This window comes from Carettochelys insculpta, chromosome 1, assembly GCF_033958435.1.
Source record: "Carettochelys insculpta isolate YL-2023 chromosome 1, ASM3395843v1, whole genome shotgun sequence".
Classification (NCBI taxonomy): domain Eukaryota; kingdom Metazoa; phylum Chordata; order Testudines; family Carettochelyidae; genus Carettochelys; species Carettochelys insculpta.
Genome location: NC_134137.1, coordinates 104542501 through 104563524, shown reverse-complemented (window position 1 = coordinate 104563524; position 21024 = coordinate 104542501). Strand labels below are relative to the sequence as shown.

The window sequence follows — 21024 nt, the reverse complement described above, 5'->3', positions numbered from 1 at the left end:
CTATCTAGGTAATGTAAGAGATGGATCCAGAACCTGGCTATAAAACTGATAGTTTCTCCACAAATCACATGATACTTGAATACTGCATTTTGTAAAGTTTTGACTAAACAACAACAACAACAAAAATGAAATCTAGGGTCTTAAAAACTGACATTTTTTTTTTCAATTTGACAATACATGGAGAGTAGTTTGTGTGTGTGTGTGTGTGTGTGTATACATACATATATATATATATATATACACACACATATATATATATATATATATATATATGGGAATTATATTTAAGCACTTTTATGTAAAATATACTTATATGTAAAAGTACTTAAATATAATTTATCCAATTGTATTGTGTGTTTACTGGTTAAATTTGATGGCTACATTGATAGCTAATTATGATTTGTTAGGAAAAGGAGATTGAAATATATATGATTTACATGGTCAACATATTAACTGTAATGTGGCTGGCTTACGTTAAAGTGTTTTCATATTTTGTCCTTACCATCTCTAGAATCATTCCAAGAACCAGGAAGAATATCGGTAGCAAATCATTTCAGTACTCAGAATTTTCACAGAAGCCCTTTGTTTCATGTTGCAGAGGGAAGGAAGGGTTTGACATCTGCTTACTTGATGACCCTCATTTACTCACACTTTAAAATAGCCTCTGCACGAAGATCATGCAATTCACTGCAAACCAGGGATTTTCTATCCAGAGTCATATCCTGGGGGAGGATGATTATTAAAGCGACATATTCTTGAAGCACTGAAGAGTACAATGGACATCACAAAACAAGTCACACTGTTCTGTGTATGTGTGCAGGCATTGAAGACAAACTCATGTACCCATGTGAATGCATACACACAAACAGGGGTCTCTCCCCCTTGCCACTTTTAAAGAAAGGGACACTGAATATGTAAAAAGGTTGTCTTCTTTGATTCCCATGCTAACTGGTCATTAAAGGGCCCCTTTCCAGAGCAGCACAAAAAAAGAAGAGCTGGTTGACAGAACATTTTTTTTTCTTACAAAGATGTGTCAACCCTGAGCTTGTAATTAAGAAGTTAAAATCTGTGATCTATAATATATTTATATATATAAAAATAGATGATCATACTAAGACTAAAAAAGTGAAAGAAATCTCCATGTCAGTACTATATTTTTTGTCTTGACATTTTGTAGCACAGTACCCCTTGTGATACAGAAACTAATGAGTACAAAGGAAGTAGTTATATGTGAAAATCACTTATTGATCCAGTCACTCATATAAGTCCATTAAAGAATTGTTAGGTTGGTCAGATAATGAACACAGTAGCAGAAAATTCTAATCAATGTCAAATCTGTGGCAAAAGGAAAGAGATTATTTTGCAAGATATAATTTTCTGTCCAGATCCTTGAGGGAAGGTTTGTTTAACATTACCACCATTATTGATGGGATGCGAAGTGGAAGCCTGTGCCAATTATTTAACAATGCTAAGCACTGAAAGAAGTTAGAGAAATAGTGTCGCTATTCATTTTTTTACTGGGCATTAAGATTTAAATAATAAGCAGCTGTAACATGATATTCTAAGCTTATTGGTGTTACTATAGGACTAAAAGACAAGCTTCTTTTTTCAGACTCCTGTACCTTCATACCAATGTGGTGGTGTTGGCAGATGGAGTGCAAGACATTCACCATTGAGACATATTCTTGTCATTGTGTTAGAAAAAAATATCCAGACTTCCTTGCAGTAGGTAATGATCATTTTGATGACCTGAATCACTGGACAGAAGCACCTAAAGCAGGCCTGGCTGTCAGCAAAGAACTGTTTTAATTTTATTTTTTTTGTCTTATGCAGCAGCCTTGAGTTTTGCTTGATTTAGAAGGAAATCTTTCTTTCTTTCTTTCTTTCTTTCTTTCGTTCTTTTTCCAGAAAAATCTCATGCTGTAAGATCCTTTTTACTTCTGCAGAATATTGCAGCTCAGAAAGTCTCCAGTAATAAAGATTTGAGAAAAAATTCTCTCAAGGGTGGACATTGTCTTCACAAATATCTTGAGAAAGAATCAGGAAGCAGTTCAATCTGGCACCTGGTACTCTTTGGGAAAACAAAAATGAAAGCAGGCTGCAATACTGCTTTTTTTCTCATAGAAAAACGGTAAGTGTTTGTGGCATGGTCCATTGTCCAAGAGTGTAAGAAAAGGAGTAAGTTGACTGTTTTTGTAGCTAAAACACAGTTTCTCTGATCAGAACTAGGATTATCTCCACTGTCTCTGCAGTACAACGATGATGCAGATGAGGAACAATGTAAGCACAGGCTGGCTATATTGAATTGCTGAAGAGTCCACCTCCCTCCTGTCCGAGTCAACAGGTGGCGCTTCCGTGGTGATGAAGTCAAATTCAGTAGGACAAATATCATCAGTGCAACCACTTCCGCTGCCTGAGCCGCTGGATTCGTCACCTAACACAGGGAGGTAAGAAAAACAACACAAGAACATAGAATTCAACCCTGCATCCCTCAAACCGATTGTTCTGAGAGTCAGAGAAGTAGCCCACCCCGATGTCGCAGAGTAAGGTGTAAAAGCTCAGGACACACTCAGTGACTTGTGCAATGCTCCAAGACCCCAGTTCAGCAAATCTCATCAGCATGTGTTTAAATGCATCTATATTCTGTAAAGTGGCCAGTAAACGTCACTGCAGTTTGAGCCAGTACTTAAGCTCTTGCTGAGCAGGAATGAATTTAAACATGGTCTTAACATGACAGCATGTATGCCCTGAAACCTAATGTATATTGGTAACCAAAAGGTAACAAAGGAAGCAAGTACTGCTGGAAAACTTTAGAATGCAGGCTTCCTGGGACAGAGCCTGACTTTCTCTGTTACCAATAGCGCTGAGAACATGCTTCCTCAATAAGTAATACTGTAATCATACATTTGCTATCTGCACATACTCAGAAGAGGTGATTCTCTTCTTGCTCATATATCAATGTAAAGAATGAGTAAATCTGTTGTCAATGGAGTAACACAAGTGTAGGTAACAGATGAAACAAGGACTTTAGTTTTGTCAGCAGAGTGTATGTCCAGACTGCAGATCTCTCAGAAGAGATCTGCCTGTTGGGAGCATTCTATTGACATCCCTGTACACCTCATTCCATGAGGAAGATGGGATGTCTCAACAGAGGCACTGCTCCTGCCCCACCCTGTCTCTTCTTCCAGACCTCCTCCAGTGTAGCAGGCTAGGGTCACTGCTCCACTTTCCCTTACCACTGCTGGTGAGCTGGGGGACCTGACTCCTAAGGCATGTTCCAGTCCCCACTGCTAGTCCCCAGAGCTGCCCAGCTCTGGCCCCTTGGTCCTCCCATCCACAGCGTTTGGGGGTCAACATGCCTCACTGTGGCCCCATGCATTGCCCATGATTCCCTCTGAGTTTTCCCACAGCCTGCTTAGCTGCCCAGAGCAACATGCGAGCAATGCACTGAGGAATGCCAAAGCTTCCTGGAGCTTTGAAAGGGGGATGGGTGTTGCACACCTGCAGGGCAGGCTGAGTTCAAATTAGTTAGCAGAGCAGTCATGGCGGGCATTAGGGGATACATGGGGTCAGTTATGTCAACATAATGATGGATACTATCTACACTGATGCTTTGTTGCTTTATCTTTGCTGCGAAAAGCTCTAAGTCTGTCATCAGAGTGGCTTTATTTTGTTGGCAAAACAGCAGAGTTTTGCTGCCAAAAGGGGCTTTGTAGCATGTACAGCAGGATTTTGATGACAAAGCTTTCTAGGGTAGACAAGCCTTAGTCTAAGTGGTACAGTTGTAACACTAAGCAGAGGAAGAGGCAGTTTTACTGAGAAAGTTCAGACAGGGATTGGTATACAATGATAATGTCAAAAAAGGGACAAGATAATACACCAATTCCTGTCTGACCCTTCCAGGATTATGAAACAATAAGTCTAAAGGGATTAAATGCCCCTTCATTTCACTCGGAGCCCTGGAGTCTATGAATTGTGCACCTGTAGAATTAGTCATTTTTCTAAAATATCACCAAATTCAGCATTTTTGCGACAGAATTTATTATTTTGTTGTAATCAGGCACCTGGAAACTTTCTCTCTCCCCTGCCCTGCTGGGACCTGCCTCCAGTTCTTGCTTATTTTGCATTTTGTCCCCAGAGAGTAATCAGGTGGATTACAGTGTGTATCCTGGCACTGCTCTTCAGAGCAAGGCTGCAGGCAGGTTGATGAGCTAGAGCTGGTGTAGCGTTTACAACCAAAAAACAGGGGAGCTGTTTCAAGAATAGAACAGTGGGTGAGGCCCAGGGATTCTAAGAAGGTAAATTGCTGAAGCTGATAGAGCCTCCCACCTTAGCTCTGTACGCATTTGTGTGCAGGAGGCAAGAATGGAGAAACAGCACATGAACATTGCAGCAGAATGCTGTCCCCCTGTGCCAAGACTACATGGGCCCCTGATTATTACTGTTGTTATCTTTTGAATAAGGTGCCTGTTCATGTGGAGGGAGGAGACTGAAGTTTTGAAACAAGGTGCCTGGGGACAAGGGATAGACTAAGGCAGTTAGCGCACTGGAAACCGGCGGAACAATGAACTGTAGCAGGAGGAGTCTAATATAATGTTCCATCTTCGAAACAAAATGAAACAAAACTTGCCAAACATGTACGTGCTGCGGTAGGACATGAGTCTAGCACCTAAGAAATGTATGTGTACATTTATGTGTACATTGAATCTCTTTCCACCACCCTCCAGATTTCGTCCTTTTCTCAGATTACGTGATAATTATATAGGAATGCACTTGCAAAGTCTGTACTGCTTTGTGGTTGCTGCCATATCTAAGTAACAAACTGCAGTTGTATCTACTACTAGCCCAAAATCAGACCAATTTAAAGAAACACCTCCTGCTCCTCAACACTGAGAGAGAAAATTGTATCATAGGAGCAGTTTTAGGACTTGTTTACATGGGAATGTTTTTCCAGATAAACTAATTAATTAAACTGTTACGTATCTCCCAGTGGACACTTACCATGGTTTAACAGTGGCTAATACTGACTTAGCTTAAACTTGTTCCTAATCAGTTTATGTTCAATTAAAAAACCCCCACTCAATGACATAAGCATGTCCACACGATGGGATGCACCCTGTCATGCCAACCTCAGTTTGAAGCATAGGCCAGGCCTCACACTGATTATATAATGAAGGAGAATTGCTACAATTTTTAATGGCACTGATGGGATGTGCTTATGAATTTGTTTGCAGGATATGTTTGTTTATAAAAGCTGTTCCTTACTTGTGTCCTGGAAGTTGACATCATTTCCGTTGTATGCATTCTTTAGTTTGTTAGTCATGACTCTTAGAGCCATGATCTGTTGCCGTATGAAGGTGTCAGGTCTTGTGATGTCCACATCAACTTCAGGATTGTTGATCTGGTTGGTCAGCCCATCATTCATAATCTCAGGCAAGTATCTATAAATCACATTGAACAATTGATCCAGCATATAACGTTCCACAGAAATAGAAACGGTAGCACAAATTTTATACTAAACAATTCGTCGGTATTATCTAACATCAATATTTTGTATAAAGTATTTAGAAAACTACTTTGTCAGTTTTACAGAGTCCAACACAGGGGTGGGCACAATACAGCCTGCAGGTCATGTGCTGCCCACCCAACATTTCTACCCCGTCTCCCAAATGGTTAGCAGAGCATCTATGCTGACAGCTGACAGCTGACAGCTTGTCTTCAGCTGCCCCAACCCCCACCACGTTCTGTTCTGCAGCTGAGCTGCTCATAGGACTCTCCTGCTATCTATTCAGGGCTGGCCTTGAGCATGTGGGGAGAGCCGCACTGGTGGGGCAGAGGGCAGAGCTGCTATCAGGGTGTCCCCCTGCCCCGTATGCCATTTCTGCAGAGCAGGGAGTGGGGATATGCACTCAGTGAGTATTTTTTGTAGAAGTCATGGACAGGTCATGGGCAATGCACAAACCCTCACAGCCATGATCTGTCCATGATTTATTATCAATACCCTGACTAAATCTGCAGGGGTTGCTGCTGGGGTGTATGTCCTGAGGGGCTACTGTTGCGCGGTGGCAGAGCCAGGCCAAAAGTGGCACCAGCTGCCAGAGTTCACTGTCAGTGGCTGCATCAAATGCTCAGGCCCCACTGATGGGGACCAGCTGGAAAGCAGCTACTAGACCTGCTTGGGGACTGCCCTGGAGGCCATGGGAAGAATCTATACCACCAACCTGCTCCACTGGTCCTAGAGGACAACTGCTCTGTTTGCTGCTTGAGTGGTTTCCAGGGCTAGAAGCCTGGGGCCACCATGCAGAGGTTGGTGCAGCTGGCCCTGGGTCCACAGCAGCGGTAGCTTGGGCAGCTGTCTGCAGAGCCACTCCCAAAGTGGCCAGTGTGGCTGTCCCCACCTGCTCAAAGCCAGCTGCTTGGGAAACCTGGAATCAACCACACTGGCCCCCATAAAAGTCAAGGAGGTCAGAGAAAATCATGGAATTGATGACATCTGTGACCTCTGTGACAAGCGGTAAAATGAATGAACCTGAAAACAGAAATGTTAAAACCATGAAATCAACAACTTAAGTGCAATGGCTCTCCAAGATAAGTTTTATTTGGAAGAGCAAAATATAGGGGCTATAACACAATATACTGTCAGTTTCAGAATGGGTTAGGCTTAATGGTTCTGCATAATTTGCAAGTTTGGGTGCCCAGAATTGGGCATTTAAATCTAACTTCAAGGGCTAAAATCAGATTTTACAAAAATTACTATATAGGTTTTGAAAATTATTATATAGGTGTCTTCATGCAGATTTAGTTGCCACACTTGAAGCACATTCAGCTTAGTATTGTGCCCGTCAAGCCATAGTTAGTAAAGAATTCAAGCCATTGTTAAATTTAAGTGCTCATAAGACAATGCATTGACTTCAAAGCACTTAAAGTTAGGCATATGCTTAAGCAGTGCTTTTTATGTAAAAAACACAGGACCTGGTACTCAGCTAACTCCCTCCTCCCCCTCGCCCTCCACTGGGGTTCCCACAGCTGGGGCTGCCAGCAGGGCTCTGTGCCCCAGCCAGCTCCCAGCCATGGGGCTGGCAGGCTCCCCCAGCCACTGGGCGGAGGATGCCAGGGCAGGGGCTGCTGAGGTGCTGGTACTCAGTTCTGGCAAGTATTGGCACAAGAAAAAGCACTGTGCTTGAGAATCTTGTTGGATCAGGTACTCAGTGTTTACAACACATGAATGAAGTAGTTAAACAATTGTTATCAGAGTGGCTCACCTGTTTCTCAAAGGAAAGTCTCTTTTGAATGTAAAAGGCTAAAAATTGCTAGCCTTTCTTTAAACCAGGGATAGAGACATTCCAAGTCCAAGGTGGTGTTTGAGTGATATTCCCACCCCGAATGACAGCCAAGCACATGTTCTTACAAAAGCATTTTGATGTGTGCGTGGTAGGGTTAAGTCACACGCAACTGGAAGCAGAGTCAGGAGACCATTTTTGACAGAAAATTGGCTGTAGGATAGGAAAGTTGTTTAATCCCAGCTGCTTCGGCAGCAGTTCTGAAAGTGGAGCTACCTTTGTGAAGTGTGAGTTTAACTGCAGCTCTTGCTGTTGCCCATCCCTCTTGGTGAATGGTAATTATAATTACTAGTCTAAATGGAAAAACAAAACAAGACACTGGAGAGAGGAGCCTTAATCTGTGACCAATAATTTCTCTCCCTTGTTTGATGAGTCAGAAACTGGACATTCCTGTTCATTTATTTTGTTCCTTGCTCAGGTCTAGCAGTAGGTGAGTTTGGTTTACATTTGCTAAACCCTTAAACCCCTTCTTTTTTCCTCCTCAGTCTTTCTAAACTTGCTTGCTTCAGCAGACATGACAAAAATGCTTTTTGGCACCCGTTATGTGAGTCCCAGAAAGCTTGTTTAAAATGACAGTCAATTATTTTCAATATGCAGCTGATGTTCTTTCTTTTCAAGACTAAGAACGGCTGACAATTCTTTTCAGACTGCTTACATTAAAACAAAAGCCTGTCACTGCTGAACAAAAATGGATGGGCTTTCCAATTCATGACATCTGACTCAAAGGGCAGTGTTCTTAATATTCTGCTGCTGCAGCAGCAGCTCTTTACCTAACAGTTGGAAATTCCAGTCAGTAAGTGCTGTAGATTATTGGTGTCTAATCTTGTGAGGAAGACAAAATAAAATACAGCCGGGAGCTTCTCTCAGGCTAGGATAATGGCAGGCAAACTATCTTAGTCTTCTAAGATAAAAGGGCTCTTACAGTTGGCTCACTTGGCCAACCAGACCACATCATCTGTCGCTGTTCAGTCATAAGGTAATCCCCAATGAGATTGGCTAGTGTGGCTGTGTTTGTGTATGTAAAGGGAAGATAGCAGTAGATGTGCTGAGGTGGGATATAAGGGAACACAAGCTATGGAAGGGAATGGTTCATCTGTCAAGTGACTGGAAAGAGGGCCCCAGAAAAATTGTATTAGAAAGCATACATTTATTAACTGAAAAATTTTGCATAGCCTACTTTGAGCTGGGCTTTATACATACTCTGCAATAGTGCTGAGCATGGCTTTGTCCTAGCTGTACTGAATTGTGAACATCCATTGTCAGAAATGGACAATTTTCCTGCTACAGACAAGACTTTTGTGCCTCCCTCCATGGAACCAGGCAGTGTGTGTTTCCCCAGATAAACTGAGTTTTGCAGGAGGAGGGAAGAGATGCTAACAGCTGGCTGAGACTTCAGCATTGCACACTTGGCCTTCTCATGATAAGTGGGTATCTTAGCTTATTTCAGTGGCTAATGATTTGGATTTGGAACAAGTGAATACTAAAGCCTGAGACGTCTACAAAATGCATACCAGTGCTTCTTAAACATTTTGAGACCACGGAACACGAAACAATAATATTTTTTATGCGGAATACCTACTTCACACATTGATGGTTCTGTTTCCTCAGCACTAGTATTTTCACTTACTTCTGTCTTTTAAAAAAAGTGTAACTTACGTTGTTTACTCCTATTTGTGGAAATAATAAATTCAATACATCATCACACACCGCACCCGTGTTGGCTGACATCAAGCAGCTGGCTGATAGCGTAGCTGCCACACCAGCATAACACATGTGCTGAATGTTGCTGCTAGTTGCTATGCTGCCATATAGATAGGAACGAAGATTACACGAAAGGGGAGGCTCGCACAGTGTTAGTCAACCTTCCTGTGTTGCCAGACTACTTTTGCCAGAATTATTTTTCCAAACACTTGCAGCACACCTGCGAGTTGTTCACAGAACCCCAGTGCTCCACAGAACATAGTTTAAGAAACACTGTACTATACTATCTTTCCTAACAGTCTTCTGGGTAAGCAGACCACCAAGTGTCTTTAAGACCTCACCTGCACAGAGGGCAACACTGACAAACAAGTCTCTTGTGTTTATTCCCTAGATCAAGGGGTTGTCAACCTGCAGCTCTGGAGCTGCATGCAGCTCTTTAAGGAGCCACTTTTGGCTCCGAGCGCTGCTGCCGCTTAAATAAAAAGCCTAAATTCCGTTTTAATGGAGGGCATTGTTTAAGCAGCGTCAGCCTCTGGAGTCGCTAAACAGTCAGCTGCAGCAGGGGGGAAGCTGGCAGGGCAAGGAGCTGCCTGCACACTCCACATGGGAGAAGTCAGCCTGCAAACAAACAAACAAACAAAATTTGTGTACAAGTCTCCATGACCTTGCATTTGAGATGTGACAGAGCAGCTCAGCTAGGTTTATCACAGGAAATACTAGATATTAGAAGTAGCTATCATTAATTTTGATTCTCACTATAAAAGTTAAACAGGATTTCATGCTTCTCGTAAATGTTCCCAGGTCCTCACCATCCAACTCCCCCTTCCTCTGCCCCAATATTTACATTTGACCTTATCAAACAAGTACCTTTTCTGTATTAAGGGTTATCAACGTAACAAGCGCACCCTTCTAGAAAGCCACACAGATCATTTCTGTAACTCTGCATGGCATCTGCTAACTGGTAGCCTTGGAGTAACCTCATCTGCTCTCTGTTAATAAATGACAGCATTAGGGTGATACCAGTGGATTTTAATAACCACAAGTGACCCTGGTGTTTTGCCTCTTTCAAAAAATGGAATAGCTTCCATCTTCTGTACCTGTAGTTTCATAACTTACATTATCTAGTATATGCAATGTTAAAAGGTTGAATGCATTGAATGAGACACGAGATCTAATGTATATTTTGCAATCTACAATGCTGGGCTTTTTTTTTTTGACAAGCAGCACCTAAGACCCTTTTAAAAAAATTGTCTTTTTTTATATTTCCCAGTTCATTGTCTAGGTATCAATGTCCCTGGAGTGGTCCACAGCTTGGAGTGCCAGACCCAGGCCAGATTGTGTCTACACTACCAAGTTCTGTAGCCAGAAGTCACTGTTGACAGATACTTCCTGACACAGCCTCTGTCTACAGAACACGTCCACACCTAATAGGGGCTCTCCTGTTGATGCCCACTGCAGACAGAGAGAAGCCAGACTGCCCAGCCTTCTGTCAACAGAACAGCCATCCAAAAGCTTTGCAAACAGGGCTGCCAGGTGACCCAGAAGCTCTGTCTGTTGGCAGAGGGCCCCCCGGAGCATCTCCACTATTTTTCTGTCGACAGACTGTCTACAGAGGTGCTATGCCTCAAACTTTCAAGACCTAACTCTACTGGGAAAAAGGTTGTGTTCTGTCAACAGATTCTAGACAGGACGCATTTGTAGTATGGACGCTCCCTAGTTTTGTCGGCAGAAGGCCTCTTCTGCTGACAAAACTTTGTAGAGTAGACACAGCTTTAGAACTGAGGGAAGCCACCCTAATGCATATGAAAGCAAAAAACTGTCATCCACGGAGTAAAACTATGCTACAGTAAAGAACAAATGCTATGGAATTGTCTGAGCTGTTAAGCAGCTTAAATCTTATTTGTGTAACAAAAAGTTCACTGTAGTAAACGACCATGCCCCTAACATGGTTACAGCGAGCTAAGGGAACCAATTCTAGATTACTTTGTTGGTGTCTCGCCCTTTAAGAATATGACGTTGACGCAAGCCATATCAAGGGGAAAGAAAATATTGTTGCATATGCTTTATCAAGGATAGGAAATCCTTAAGATGTATTCAGAAGTGCCAGTGACACCTATTTCATACACTGGTGGTCAAACTGAGGCTTTGGGGAGGAGGTGAAGAGGTGCAAATGGCAGGAGGCCCCTAGGGGGTTGAGAGGGAGAAGCATGAACAGTGGGCATCAGGGGAGGGGGTCTGAGCAGGAGTGCAGTCTGGGGCAGAGTGGGGGTTGTGGATCATGGGCGGGGCCAAAGTCTATGTGCCAGTGGTATCCCCACTTCTCAGACGCTTCCTTTGCCCATGTCCTCAGGAAATTATGAAGAGATGGTAAGTGACTAGAAGCATGTCACATTAGGGAATAAGTTAGGTGACCCAACTGTTTTTTAACACCTCTAACTTCTATGATTCACTCTGGAATTCAAAATGCATGCCTGTGTCTACCACAGGGTAAAAGTGAGACCTAACACTGCTGTAACCGCCAAAGAGAAATCAGGGACACATGAATACAAAGAAATCAAACCCTTTGTTTAATACCCTTATGACTTCCCAGGATGTAAACAGTGCAGAAAGAAGGCTGCAAGAGAATTGTTCCCTTGCAAACTCACAGAACAGCATACCCATTTTGGAGGGACACATGCCAAATCCTGCAAATATAAGACCATATCAAGCCCTAATCTGTTGAGGTGCTGGGACACAATGGAGTTGATTGGTATTGGCCATGCACATTGCACAAAAAACTAGAATTGCTCAAGGAAACCGAGGAAGGTTTTAGCAGGCATCCTGTAGGGCTCTTTTCAAAAGGAGCAGCATGAAGTCCTTATTAATGCGTGCTTCATGGAGCAACACACGCTAGCCAGCTTCCTTTTGCTAACAGAACACACCTGCATGGGGTTGTCATTTATGAATCTCTGCTGTAATGATAGCTATTGTAAAGGAAGATGATTTCTAACTTTACTCTTACATGGCCCTTTTATAGTAATACAGGACATGGCTGCAACACTATTACCCCTAGTTATACATAAACATTCCTGATATTGTTCAGTTAGCTGCCATTTGTTACTCTCACAGGCCTCAGGGGCTGTCAGTGGATGGGGCCTACTAACTAAGCCTTAAGAAAATAATACTCTAGGGTTTGGAAAGTAGATTTATATCTGTCTTTATCAAATTGGGGTCCATGGAGAACCAGCAGTCTGAAAAGCTCTTTGGGCTTGTCTGCAAAATGAACCTTTTGACAATTAAGCTGCAGGGCATTAAGGTGTTGGGAGGAGAAGTGGGTCCATGAGGAAACCTTTCCCTTACAAAGTACCCTACACAATGGACCTACTGTGACTTATGACATACTTAATTTTTTAAAATTTGTGTCTTGAGCTATGCCTACACGAGGAAATCTGTCAGTAAAACTTTGGTTGGTCAGCGGTGTGAAGGAAACACAGCCTGACTGACAAAAGTTGCACCAACAAAAGCACTGGTGTGGACAGCATCTCACACAGTCATAGCTACCATGGCTCACTGCGGGGTCGTTTAATTATGTTGACAGGAGAGCGCTCTCCCACGGGCATAGAATGGCTGCACAGGACACCTTCCAACAGCACAGCTTCAGTGGTACAGCTGTCACTCTAAAGTCTGTAGCCTAGACATAGCTTAAGACAAAAAGACATCTAGTTTGGTTCAGATTAGAAGGATTGTTGCTGTTTCTGTGGCTGTCCAATTTTCATCTATCAGTTTGTTTCCACAAGTTAGTGATTGTAAATAAATCTGTGGGGCATGTCTGAAACTGTAACACAACACTAAGGAGCTGCATTTATTGGGCACTCAAGAGTAGAACGGTGTAAGCGACTGAAATTTTGGTTTCCTGACCAACATTTGTCAGAATTTTTCATGAGTAAGAGTCAGAAAATGCTTTGTTTCATGTTGCATGAAATATGTTGTGCACTCTGAAACAAAGTGTTTTGTTTCTATTTCAGGCATCTTTACACACTTTAAAAAATAGAAGCAAAGGTAAGGAAGTGGAAATGGAAATGAAGAACTAGATTTACCAGGGGATTTCAGCACCATTCACAAAACCAATGAGGAAGAGCAGATAGTGCTACCACCATATTATAGATAATAGCTTGAACTGAGTCCTCGAACCCAGCAAAGTGCTCTAACTTCTCACCTGTTGAACTCTCCTGTTGAAGACATTCCACTTTGTATCATTAAGTAGCTGTTGGATCAGAGCATAAAAGTGGCTCTCTAGCTTGGTGGTCAGGGCACTCACAGGGATGGGGACAACTATGTCCCAGTTCTGGTGAAGACCCACTGGAGTTTGGATATAAGGACCATGGTTCTTTCTCACCTAAATTTCTTAAGAATCTAGCTTTAAAAAATAAAAATGTTTCAGTTTGGAAAGACAAGAAATCCTGTGGCACCTTATAGGCTAACAGATATATTGGAGCATAAGCTTTCATGGGCAAAGACCCACTTAAAGCTTATGCTCCAAAATATCTGTCAGTCTATAAGGCGCCACAGGACTTCTTGTTGTTCTCAAAGATACAGACTAACACGGCTACCTCTCTGATACTTGTCAGTTTGGAAAGGTAACCCTCCCCACCCCAGTTATAATTGTTATATCCAGACTACCCCGAGTGTTAATTGCTCCAGTGTTCGTCAATCACTGCACAGGGGCACCTATGCTAAGGGTTCTTGAGATCTCAGAAGAAATAAGCCACTTGGAATCTAATCAATGAATAGTCCCCATGCTCAAATCTTGACAAGCTGTGAATATTCAAAATGACATACACTTTAGATTAAAGGTACCTAGATGATAAGTGCTCCTTGGCAATGACTTGTTCTGTGCTATTTCCATTTGAGTGCCCTAAGTGGTTTTGTAAACAAGATTTAGAACACATGAGGGGCTAACCATTCCAAGGCCAGATGGGGAATGAGTGTGCTACTGTTGGGGAGGAGGTCTTCCTCACCTAGCTTTGGTATGGCCATTCCAGCAGTCCTCTTCATTTGACTCGCCAGCTGTCACTTTATCCTCCTTGCATATAGTGTACGGTAAAGTTGACCAGAACTTTTTTGAAAGCTTCAGTTTTTCTTTAATGTCTGTTACCTGATCAAGAGACAAAGAGGCACACTTGGTTAAAGGGGACATCCATCCTCACTGTCGTTTTAAAGAAAAGTGTGGTTAGTTCCAAACTATTTGATGGTGGAGGTTAAGAAGAGCAATGGTACTAAAGCTCAAATGCCTGAATTTCTCAGCTAGGCGCCTTGTATTTGGATTGAATGAACACAAATAACCCAGGACACTTTTAACCCACTCTTACTCAAGTTAAATGTTTTTAAAGAGAGAGAGAAAAGGGAAAGCAAGTGAGAGAACATTCAATATTCTTTCCTAGGTCCCTTTTTTGATGGAAGAGTTCGAAATTGCCATCCTCTCAAGCATCACTCTGTATATTAGCCTCGTAAATGCCAAATCAAGTAAGGAATGTTTCATCAAATAAAATGTCTCACCCACTCTCTACTTGCTCTTGTAAGTTGTCTAAATAATTGTATTTAATTGAATATGTTGGCTTCTAATAACTGTCGGACTGAGAGTGAACAGTTGCAAAGTACCCAAAAGCTGTGAGTAACACACACGCACACACAACTCTATCCACCTATATAAATAAAGCCAGATAAAGCTTTATATGTAGACCTCAGAAAGAAACAATAGGACAGATTTAGAACAGGTCCCCAAAGTTGCAAGCAAGAAATTGCACCAGTTGATACAAGCCAGCACACCAGTGCAAACTTGCTTTCAGCATTTATTTGATGACTGTTCAGACTAAAATGTTATCAGTTTTTGTTTTGCATTAGTTTACAAGGGCAGAAAAATCTATAAATGTAGCTAAAAGGCACAACAAAGGGTAGGCTACCAAAAGATAAATGGTATCATTGGGGCTCTGATGGTTGTTCTTATAGAAACAGATGCTTTTCATATTAAATGTAATAGGATTTCAGGGAACTTGCTGAATAGCTTTCAAAGGAAATCACTGAGGTTTATTCTTTTAAAAGCAAGGAAAAAAGCTCTCCATTGTTTCACTGAGTTTTAAGACAGTCTTTTGAGTGGTTGAGGTACAAGATTGTACTTGGCTATTTATCTCTTTTATCTTTTGGGCTGAAGACAGTGCAGCTCTGGAAACAAGTGCCCCACACTGCTGTATAATGCTGAAACTCTGTGAAATGTCACATTATACTGCAGGTGACAGAAACATCTGAGAATATTGCATCTGAAGTAGTGAGCACATTGTCAGCGGAAACAGGATAACCAAGATTCTAAATAAGTAGAACAGTATTTTGCTGCATGACTTGTTGACAGTGATTCCCGCAATGGTAGTTGTTTAGTTTGAGTATCACACTGCAGCAGGATGAGAAAACCTTTTAACTCTCAACAGGGGAGCCCTTTCAAGCCAAAAAATTACACTCCAGATTATCAACACTGGGCAAACCCTCAGCAACCTTGTAAATGGTGTTGAGATGAATCAGCTCAGTACATTACAGGATATTATATTGATTCCTCCTGGCCCTTGCTGGATCTTTTGGGTCCCTAGGAGCAGAGTGCCTGAGAAGTGAGTGGACAGGAATTACTCCCACTCCTGTGTGCCTGGGACTGAGGGACAAAAATGGAGGTTTGCTAGTGACTCACCTAATTAAAGCAAGCATCTCTGTTACCCCCAGGTGCTCCCATATCAGTGTGTAAATCCCACAGTATAGTTACTTGCATACATTCTCGACAACATGTCTGGGTTGAAATAGGAGGAAAATAGGTTGCAGAAAGCAGTAACTATTTCAATGGTCTCCTGGAGTTTAGAAGTAACAGGAGAACATTTTATCTAATGGCTGTGACTAACTATTCAGGTAGGCACACTGTGATGCCTGGTGAGCAGTTATTTACAGTAGAAGCTTTAGATTTTGATACTCATATGAAAAAGAATATGGCTGGTAACCAAGGTCTGTACACTTTTATTTAGGGTCACAAATATCCCCTTTGGAAGGAGCTTTTCTTTCACTTAACCTATTATGAAAGATTGCCCTTCTGCTGTGCTAATCCTGCACTTCTGTATAATTCTCAACAAATTCTCACATGATTGTAAGGTCTTTCAATAAAAGTCCCATGGCCTAAACCCTGCATAAGGGTTTCTGAATATCCTTGTAAAAACGAACATGACGGGCCCAACTCTTTGTGACATTTGCAAACGTTATGCTGTTGTACATGTAATCTCTGCATGTGCACTGCTTTATTCCGCGGAAGAATGATGGAGTATGAAATTTTATAATCCTAGATTATTTTCTGCAGTGGAAAACCAAACAAGACAAAGTGACAGTAGCACTTTGCAAACATTAAGTAATTAATTCTCACAGCCTTTGTCTAAAGCAGGGGTGTGCAAAGTGGGGGTGGGGGGCTCCCTTGTGAGGGGCACAGCACAATCAGCTGCTGGGTCTCAGGCTCATCCATGTCATTAAAAATGGTGAAATAAGTTAGTCTTCTATGTTTGTGTATTGACAGTGATATACCAATTAATAAAGTTTTTACAATCTACAGACTTATTTTCTTACATGTGCTGAAAGGGTTTTGTTTTTTTTTTAATATGAACATAACCAAAATTTTGGTCAGTTTGGATGACATTAGACAGGTTGGGGGGCCCTGATAATTGCAGGGACAAAAAGTGGGGCCTGATGTAAAAAGTTTACCGACCCTTGATCTAAAATATTATCTTCAATTTGCAGAGGGTGGGGAGTCGGGGAGACAGGGGATTGAGAGATTTACATGACTTGGCCAAGGCACAATCCCAGTTCTTGTATAGCACTTTTCTTCTTAGCCCTCCAAGCACTTTACAAAGGAAGTCCAGGTCATCACTCCCATTTTACAGACAGGGAAGATGAGGCATGGTTACTTGCCCAAAGTCATGTCAGTAGCAGAACCAAGAGCTCCTAAATCCCAGTTGAGAGTACTACCCACTGGAGCACACCAGGTACTTAGCATAACACTTGCCATACCAGGATCCTGACTCTCCAGTAATGTAGTATCTTCTCTATCAAGTACTTAGAAGAGGTGATACAGTAGTGCTATTATCACTGTGGCATAACAAATGTTTTATTTGTAATGATCTGCACTGCAGATGTAATTTCTTAAATCCCAGATTATGCAAATGCAACTAAAAATATTTAAGTTGTGTTAAAGAGGGGAATGTTGTAGTGAATATTTTTACTTACTAGCTATGTCCTTTTACTCAGACATTGCAGAGCTTGGAGTATGGATATTGACTCAACACATTTTTTTCTTTTTCTTACACACTGCTTTACTGGAGAGTCTGCTTAGCCTTTTGAAGCATGGTAGCTCCAGCTGGACTTGTTATGCCCAGCTGCCTAGCTGTTCTTCCCCCTTGACTTTGGATTTTCTGGAAGTACCAGGCCACTTCTATTAGCCCTTTGTGGAGGAGGAAATGGAGATGGAAGCTACTTCTCCCTCAAAAGAAGGAGTGGTGCATGATGGTCATGGTTATTACAGGAGTGGGAAGGTGAAGTTCTGTGGCCCTTAAAGTGCAGTGGGATGAGATTAGATGTTTATGATGGTGCTTCCTGACCGCAAAGCCTATGAATCTGTTGTTCAGTCACATGGTGTGAAAACTGAGTGGGTGAGTGATATATTTTTAATGCAAGTCAAGTAGACTTGCATAGAATTAGGTAGACATAATTATAGGATTAATAACATTTTTCTGTGGTGTTCAGGTGACTTTGGTTATGAGGTCATCCCAACCACATCAACAGAAAGTCTCCAATTATTCTTCACAGCTATGAGTACCCCACAATACATCTTTTGAGTATCAGCAGCATTCTGCAGTCTCAATATCTATCTGATGTACTGTAGCCCTAAAATGAGATAAAAGCCATTAAGACTTTGGCTAATATTTCTCACTTGTGGTTTATGAAGTCAGACTTCTGTACGCCATTTAGTGAGCTGTGGCCTTGTAATGATTCCTTGGTATTTATTATCCTTTAAGGTTTTCATCTGAATGAAGGATTATCTTTCAATGAAAACATTTAAACAAAAGGCCTGTGTAATTTTGATATTTCATGTAGTTCCCTATCACTTTTACTATTAGGGGTTGGCATTCAAATCTCTTTGAATGGAATTAATTTGAATCTGGATTGTCAGACTCCAAGATCTACTTTGAACAGTTCATTCAAACATTATTTTGAAGGTGTTGATCTGAGTTGCAGCAACTGCCCATCTTCACAAAAGGGACTTATGAATTGCCAATCACAAGAAGCCTTTTTTCTGGTTCATTAGTCCATGTATATTTGGAGATGAGTTTGAAAATTGTATAAGGTGAGCCTGGCCCACCCCTGTAATTGTTAACAGAGTTACTGTATATCAGAGAGAGAGGGAATGTTTGAACATTAATTTAAAAATTCTTCAAGGGGATACTGAGAAGAAGGGTGGACTTGTGATTAAAAGGTATTGCTTGGGGCATAGGCGATCTTCACAGAACTTAGAGAGACCTCAAAAGGTCATTGAGTCCAGTCCCTGCACTCACAGCACCATCTACCTCATCCCTCGGTACTTGAAAGCTGTTATCGTTCAATACATTTGAGGCCCCATCAAGGATCAAACTCGCAAGCTGTGGTTTCACAAGATCAGAGCTTTAATCACTGAGTTATTCCTTCACATTTTCTAGCTGTGGCACTGACTTCTTATGTGACCTTGGATAAGTACTTAGGTATTATGTCAATAAAAACACTTCTGGCATGTGTTTAATTCCATCCCCATTCAGCAAAGCATCTACTTAACTTTTAAGCATGTTAGTCTCCTGGATGCTCAAAGCATAAACCCTGTGTCTACATGAGCCCCTTTCTTTCAGAAGGGGCATGTTAATGAGCGGGTTCAAAAGATGCTAATGAGGTGCTGCAATGAATCTGCAGCACCTGATTAGCATAATGGTGGAGTGGCAAGTCTAAAGTGCGGCTTTTCAAATCGCGCGCCGCCTGTGGAGACAGGACCTTCCGAAAGGACCCCCCCCAGAGTTTTCAAAAGCCCTTCTTCCTAACACGAGACAGGAAGAAGGGCTTTCAAAACCTGGGGGGTCCTTTCAGAAGGTTCCGTCTCCAAAGGTGGTGCATGATTCAAAAAGCCGCACTTTCGAATCGCCGCGGCCACCATTATGCTAATCAGCGCCTCATTAGCATCTTTTGAACCCACTCATTAACATGCCCCTTCTGAAAGGAAGGGGCTTGTGTAGACCCAGCCAAACTGAAGGTGTGAAACTACCATTCCTATTTTTCAAATTAACTTGCACGCAAGATTATATAGCAATCAAGTATCAATCCCTTAAATGTACAGGAAACACAATCAAAGAACCACTAGCTTCATCACAGAAAAGCATTTTATGCTAAATCCAAATGTTCAGAGGAGGTCAGCTGGATTTGTGGAGAAATGTAACACAAGAATAATAAGGGGCTAAAATCAAAATGATGGCATTTCATTAGTGTGGAAGACCCAGGAGAAATGTACCCAACTATTTTTAATTGAGAAGTCACAGTTAGGACTCAATCACACAATCATCTGGTTTGGCTAAGAGTCAGGAATTGTTTTAAGAAGAAAAGCTTTATATTCTCCTTCCTTTCTGGTATTTTTGGTGGCACTTTTTATTGTTATTCTGCAAATTTCAGTTGTTTTTGTGTTTTAAAATTAAGTGGGAAGCTAAGCTGAACTTTCTGTTGAAGTGTTCTCCCAAGAGAGGCCCAGAAAGTCTAGAGCAGAGATGCTCAGGCTACATCTACACTACCAGATAAATTCAATTTTATTACATTTGATTTTATAACTCTGGGTTTTATAAATTCAATTTTGAGTGTCCTCACTTCCCACAAAGTCCACACAAAATCGAGTTTGTGTACTAGAGCAGCCAACCATCTACTGTTGCAGCAGTGCATTGTGGGAACCTATCCCACAATTCCCTCAGCTCCACATTCTGTGCCTTCCCCAGGCCCTGCTACACCCTCACAGGTAGCAGCGCTCATCCTGCTGCCTGATTCCCAGATCCCCCCAGACCAGAGCTGCTGCTCTGGGCTTGTGGGAGCCGGGAGCCAGGTGCAGCAGGGAGCCAGGTGCTGTGCTGGTCAGTTTCCTGGATCATGTGAAGGGGAGGAGCTGGAAGCCAGGTGCAGCAGTGCCAGTCAGCCTCTGGAGGCTAATGAATGTCATTCAAAGACGTGGAGCTACCACACTGGCCTTCATTCGAACTGTTAAATTCGAACTTGACACTACACTTACCTGGTTCGGACGATATTATGCTATTGATACTAGTGCTCCCTAAATTGAGCTATTGGTATTTACAGTGAAGACAATCACTTGGCACAAGTGAGCTAACTGCCTTAAATTCTAATTTGTCTTGTAGTGTAGACGTAGCCTCAGACTGTGGTCATGAGTCACAATTTGGTCTTTAATGTATCTACTCCAGCTCTTTGGAATCCATGATTTTAAAACACTGTGATTTAAGTATTAACCAGTCTAAGTTATTAACCAGCCAGGATACTTTTACTGTGTTACTAACTAATTTAGTTATCAGCTTGCACTAAGCTATGAATTTATTTGCTAGGAGAATATTATAAATATTACAAACTAAATATTTTGCTTGTCATACTATTTAAATATGAATGCATATATATAGTGCGATATTAAATGAAACAATGAATTCAAGCTACCATGTGGGGGTAATGCTGATCACAAAATTGGCTCCTGAACCAATGAGGTCTGAGTATCACTGCTTTACAGCCAAAATCCAGGATTAGCTTTTCTCTCTCAGATCTGTGTGCAAGCCTTCCACTAATTACCAAGGCTATGTCTACACTAAAGTGATCTGTTGACAGAGGATATCTGCCAACAAAGCTTCTATTGACAGATCGCAGCCAGACCACCAAG

General features: G+C 41.8%; 1 protein-coding gene across 1 annotated transcript in view; it reads right to left on the bottom strand.

Annotated features, from left to right (window-relative positions):
• Positions 1–2090: 2090 nt before the first annotated feature.
• GPC6 (glypican 6) overlaps positions 2091–21024 on the bottom strand; it is a 1214297-nt gene continuing 1195363 nt past the window's right edge. Inside the window, exons 7-9 of the mRNA XM_074983075.1 lie at positions 14039–14175; positions 5266–5441; positions 2091–2434 (exon numbers count right to left, since the gene is read on the bottom strand). Of these exons, the coding sequence (XP_074839176.1) occupies positions 2232–2434; positions 5266–5441; positions 14039–14175 (516 nt within the window). The 3' untranslated portion in view covers positions 2091–2231. The remainder of the gene's footprint in view (positions 2435–5265; positions 5442–14038; positions 14176–21024) is intronic.